At 42.3% G+C, this 6,039-nt stretch overlaps 2 protein-coding genes across 2 annotated transcripts in view; one reads left to right on the forward strand and one right to left on the reverse strand.

Annotated features, from left to right (window-relative positions):
- The first annotated feature begins 293 nt into the window (after window positions 1-293).
- Window positions 294-2,972, forward strand: LOC308368295 (molybdopterin synthase catalytic subunit). The gene is made up of 5 exons (XM_080842441.1): window positions 294-432; window positions 707-830; window positions 1,216-1,369; window positions 1,484-1,607; window positions 2,489-2,972. Exons 2-5 carry the CDS (start codon window positions 710-712, stop codon window positions 2,561-2,563), a joined length of 474 nt encoding a protein of 157 aa, XP_080698567.1. The 5' UTR covers window positions 294-432; window positions 707-709; the 3' UTR covers window positions 2,564-2,972.
- Window positions 2,973-3,602: 630 nt separating this feature from the next.
- The window catches only part of LOC308368411 (integrin alpha-2-like), a gene marked incomplete at both ends in the record, with an annotated part of 18,804 nt that continues 16,367 nt past the window's right edge, over window positions 3,603-6,039 (reverse strand). The window contains 5 exons of the mRNA XM_080842581.1: window positions 3,603-3,671; window positions 4,054-4,170; window positions 5,082-5,171; window positions 5,396-5,509; window positions 5,881-5,991. Of these exons, the coding sequence (XP_080698707.1) occupies window positions 3,603-3,671; window positions 4,054-4,170; window positions 5,082-5,171; window positions 5,396-5,509; window positions 5,881-5,991 (501 nt within the window). The remainder of the gene's footprint in view (window positions 3,672-4,053; window positions 4,171-5,081; window positions 5,172-5,395; window positions 5,510-5,880; window positions 5,992-6,039) is intronic.

The raw sequence follows: 6,039 nt of genomic DNA on the forward strand, positions 1-6,039 counted from the left end.
GTTGCACTTGCTTATAAACCCCCAGAGGACTGGTGTATTTTATGCTTACAGTTTTGGCCCTTGTCTGTCTGATTAGGTGTCAGTGCTGTACTTCGCCAAAGGTGCTGAATTAACGGGGCTCAAGTCAGAGACCGTCAAACTTCCATCAGAATTGACGACTCTTCAGTTGTGGCAAGAACTAGAAGGAAGGCATCCAAAGTAGGTTTATTTATGTGCATATATAATGTGTTCTTATGACAGATACGCGTCCATTTTATGCTTTGTGACCGCTGTTGTTTTGTCTTCACGACAGACTGTCTGTGATACGGGAGCAGGTGGTGCTGGCTGTGCGTCAAGAGTACGTGCCTTTGGGTGACCAGTCTTTGAGTTTACGCGACGGGGACGAAGTGGCAGTCATACCGCCACTCAGCGGGGGTTAATCATCGAGCCCAGGTCCGGAGGTCACCCTGCAACATTTTACTTTCGTGATGGAATGTGATATACATTAACAAAATGTAGAACATACCCAGGCATCTTCGTAAAAACAACAAAACGCTCCCTCAGATTTATGTTCCACGTACTTAGTTCTACAAATACAAGTTGAAGTGAAAACCTTTCTGATAAATTCCTTAACCAAATTTCCCCAGTGGTCTGTTTGCTCCATTAGCCAAAAATATGCCCTCTTCCTCCAGGACAGTGAGGTGATTGTATTGTCCTACACTTACAGGGGATGACTGAGGATGTGGACAGTCCACGCGACCTTATCAAACTCACACATGAAAAACTGTCATCTGATGTGGTGTCCGCCTCTGTCACCTGTCCGTCTTGTGGAGCCATATCTATGTTCATCGGTGAGAGAAAAACATGCTATTCACATCCATTTACCTGTTGTGACTGGCTGACACCACAACACACACACACACACACACGCACACACACACACTAACCCTTCAAATGAATCACTCAGTGCTCTCATCTTTATCTCCCTTTACCTATGCTGTTCACAACCATTTACCCGTTGTGACTGGCTGACACCACAATACGCACACACTAACCCTTCAAATAAATCACTCAGTGCTCTCATCTTTATCTCCCTTTACCTATGCTGTTCACATCCATTTACCTGTTGTGACTGGCTGACACTACGACGGCCAGTCTGAAATAAGTCTACCGTGACCTAATTGCTTATGTACGTAAATGTAAGCACTGTATGTGTTTTTTTTCTTTGCCCTAAAGGAACTACAAGAGACACTTTCGAAGGCCAGAAGGTGATTCAGCTGGAGTATGAAGCGTACGTCCCCATGGCCGAGTTGGAGATGAAGAAGATTTGCACCCGCATCAGAGCGGAGTGGCCAACAGTAAGGCACATCTGTATCCAGCATAGATTGGGGTCAGCTTCTCTTCAGTCACATAATGGATCCGTCTCTTTCTTTCTCCTTATATGGGTCACTTTAAGTGAACAGTCCTTTTCAAAGGTGGGATGTTTTATTTTCCTGGTTTGCAGGGTGGTTCCTGTGATGGAGGCCAGTGTGATGGTGGGGATTTCATCACCACACAGAGCTGACTCTCTGGAAGCCGTGAGGTTCTGCATTGACACGCTCAAGGCCACCGTCCCCATCTGGAAAAAGGTTCATCAACCAGTCACCATGGCTACGAGAACCTTAATACTTTCTTGCTTAGTTAGGATACATTTTAATGGGTCTTCATTTTAACTGAAAGTCTTACATTTACATTGTCATTTAGAAGACGTTTTTATCCAGCTTGTTGTTGTTGTTGGCTTTACATTTCTTTATGTTAAGAACCACATATGGCAAATAGGCTTCCATGTGTAGGTAGCATGATAAGAGTAGAGTTCACTCCACATCGGTGCTTGCAGGACACTGTGCAACTTGCTGTAGCAAGGAAGCAAAACCAATTGGCCACATGTGATTTGGAGTGGTCTTGTGATTCTGTTCTTTTCTTGTGTGAAAGAATGAAAGCGTCTCATGCTAGAGTCAAGAGACACGACACACCCCTTATAGTGTCTGACCTTTGAACTCAGAGAGGGGGTAACCGAGCACACTAAATGTGCCTATAGCGGTTTTTCTTCAGTTTTACGTTTTATTTCAGTGACATTTTGTCCAAAGGTAATCACAATATTGGTTTTATGGGCACATTGGCAATGCGTGTTGAACTAAAATCTGTCACTGTTGTGCAAACTCTGAGGAGTTTTCACTAGTGTAACTGGAACTTAAAATGGGAAATGTATTTAGTGTAGGAAATGTATTTAGCCCATTCATATTTTTCACTGTTGTGTCCATAACCGTGTTTTTTTACTAGCATCAAAACCCGTAACGTGTTATCCGATGACTTGTAAAACTCCAGCAAACATGTTAAACATTTGTGTGTGTGTGTGTGTGTGTGTGTGTGTGTGTGTGTGTGTGTGTGTGTGTGTGTGTGTGTGTGTGTGTGTGTGTGTGTGTGTGTGTGTGCAAACATGTTAAACATTGATATTTTTTTGTTGTCGTAGGAGGTCTATGAAACCGAAGAGGCCAGCTGGAAGCAGAATAAGGAGTGTTTGTGGTCAGTTGCCGGGAAGAAGTAGAGAATGTACACGCAGCCCACAAGTTTCACACAGGGACGGGACGGGACGGGACAGATGTTTTATGGCATTTCAAATCACACACTGAACTGGTTCACACCTCCAACTGTTTTAATGGAAGGCAACACACTAGCCTTCAATGCAGTAATGTTATGTCGGAACTCTATGGTACAGCATCATGAATGTGGTAGGGCAACACACTAGTCTATGCATTTTCATTCAGAACAATGGGTATACTGTTCAAGTAAACAAATGAATTAAATAATTACAGTCTAAAGAATGTACTCAAAATATGCTTGTTATGTACACTGATTGGGATGCCTTAATTGAAGAAATATATCTATTTTAACTGTATATACCCCTTTACTAGGTACATTTTTAAACATAAATATTGATTTCAGACTAATTTAAACTTTGGGGCATAAATAGTTTGTAGTCCATAGGTCCATTACCTGATTGAGGCTACAACATGATCAATCATCACCTTTCGCTGTTGCTGTTTCCAAATCCAAAGTTATTTTCAGGTAAAAAGGTAAAAGATAAAGGTTAAAGGCACTTACGTGTAAACATAATTGTCATCACATGCATGACATTTATACAAATATTTTTTTAATTATAAAAATGTATAAAACAAAGTGCCTGAGAGTCAATTTAACATTTGACAGATGCAGGTCCAAAAGTGTTTTTAACAGAAAAATAAATATGCGGTGGATAAAAGACCTAGGCATGCCTGCATACCGTTGTGATCTCTCTGGTCGTCTAGACTCAATGCCACTTTAGAGAATCTCCTTGTCCCCCATCTTAAGTTCCTGAACCATTAGTCACATATGACCCACTCCCCCCCCCCCTCCCCTCGCCGTGGGGTCCCTCGTGATGAACATTCACTCCTCTCCACAAGCCTCCCATCACGTCTGCCCACAACACAAAGCTGCTTTTCAGACAAACACGCTGTTCCGCACGGGTAGGTTAAAAGGGTTCTGCAGTAGCCCCGGTTCTTTGGAAGACTTTGTTCTCCTGGTGTGTTCTCTCGTGCAGGGACACTTCAGTCTGTCTCACCCTCACCACCGCTCATCATCCTCGGCTGTTTGTGCCTCCTCTTGAAGAAGCCAAGCTGGTGACACAACAACCACCACATCGTTTATACCAAATATGTTCTTCCGTTACCAACTGAGTTTATCATTTATACCAAATATGTTCTTCCGTTACCAACTGAGTTCATCATTTAAACCAAATATGTTCTTCCGTTACCAACTGAGTTTATCATTTATACCAAATATGTTCTTCCGTTACCAACTGAGTTTATCGTTTATACCAAATATGTTCTTCCGTTACCAACTGAGTTTCAACATAAAGATGCTTCAGAAAAAAAAGACATAGCCACAAAACCGACGTCTATAACAGCAACATCACAGACAAACTACCCATCATAAAGGAGCTTGGATAAGTGTTCATAAACTGCAGGAATATCCTCCCTTCTCCACACATTTGCATACCGTCCACAGTGTTGCTGTGACAACCGCCAGAAGAAGCAGGCCGCCAAGCACACTTCCCACGATTACAACGAAGGGCACGTCCAATTTCACTCCAGACTTGACGATGGCCACCTTCACCTTTGCAGAGAGAATGAGACGTATCTTACAGACCGTCCACTGACAAATTGACAAACAACAACAACATCCACTGATAAACAACAACAACATCCACTGATAAACAACAACAACAACCACTGATAAACAACAACAGCCCCCCTTCACTGTCTAACCTGAGCATAGTACTGAACACAAACAGTAAATGATGATGTCATCGATAAGGGTAAGATTAAAGATGGTATAATGTCTTCTGATGGGTCACGGTCACCCTTATTCTCACAGGGCCACATTTACATTTAGTAATTTAGCAGACGCTTTTGTCCAAAGCAACGTACAAGGGAGAGAACCATCAAGCTAAGAGCAAAAGAACCTGGTGTAACAATAAATACTGCTTTTAAAAAAAAAAAAAAATAGAAAACGACATAGAAAGAAAAAGGAAAAAGAAGTGCGGGACTGTCACTGCTTAAGTGCAAGTTAAGCCAAGGTGCCAGTTAGGAAGGGAGGTGTTCTCTGAAGAGTTGGGTCTTGGGGCTACACATAACTAAGTTACTTATGCTCTGGCAGAGAGGCAGACAGCTCGTTGAAATTCACTTCACAAGGCTGTCCTAGTAGCAGGCTCTTCTAGAAGATTCTCCCAACTCCACAAGAGCACCACTGAACTCTCCTGAACCTTCACCGCTGAACTTTCACAGCCCATTTCTAAGCTCCTTCTGCACTAAACGTTGGACTCGTTTAGAACTTTCAAAATCAGTTAATGTCTCATAGTTCCAACCCACCCGTAAAACACGATTTCCCCACAATAATCTAGACATTTATTGTACGAATCCCCCCCTGGGTTGTATAAAAGACATACGTCATACAGTTGTATAAAATATGTATGGTCCTCCTGAGGGAGTAGGTCTCCCTAGTCAGAGATGCTTGCTGGTGTGTACCTTGCGGTGTTTATCTGTAATCACTAGCAGATCTGGCAAGTCCGTCTCTACACCAGCACTCACACTCAGAGACACGGCCTGGAACGATGCCTGTAAGAAGCAGAGGAACGCAGTCGTGTATACTGGTACACTCGCTGCAGAGTAGATACTAACACGCGTCTCATTTCTTTTCACAAAATACTCCATTCAATGATTATTAAAAAAATAATCATTGAAATTTTAAATAATACCATCATGCTGTAGGCTGCCCATGCTAAAAAGTATTTGAGAGAAAAAAAAAAACTGCAGTGAAATTCGACAAAAGATTAACATACTAAAGCAAAGGTGCCGTTCCATATACGTGTTGTGACGTTTACAGAATAATGGCTCCTGATCGTCATGTGTTTGAGGACGCATGTCACTGACTGGCATTTCGAGGTGTTACAGTCCTATGAATAGAGAAAGACTGTGTGAGCTAAATCCATTTAGTATACATTAGAAACCATTGTTATCGGTGAACATATATAATTTGTTATACGATAGTAATATCCATTACTCATTACAGTATCCCGTTTCCAGTATCCCCTGACATGCAAACACACTATATTTCACCATCTCCAATTCAACCGATACTGTGTACTAGTTCATAAAGACGTATTTGTTTAATGAGGTCCAAGGTTAAGTGCTGTTAATGCAATGGCTAGTACTGGGGCCCACTCTACTGATATCTGATATAGCGTGAATACTAAATTACCAACCGATCTATCCCCCCCACCCCCCACCCCCCCCCACACACACACACAGATACACAAACACTCACCAGGCTCTCGATACCCTTGAAGGACTCTTTGATGAAGGCGGGTGAATGGAGATGCCTGCCTGTCTTCAGTGAGTTGACCACCTCATTCACATCACAGCTCACATCACCTGACTGAGGGGGAAAAAAAATGTTGTCAAATATATTGACTTGATATTTGAT

Source organism: Sprattus sprattus (genome assembly GCF_963457725.1).
Source record: "Sprattus sprattus genome assembly, chromosome: 7".
Classification (NCBI taxonomy): Eukaryota; Metazoa; Chordata; class Actinopteri; order Clupeiformes; family Clupeidae; genus Sprattus; species Sprattus sprattus.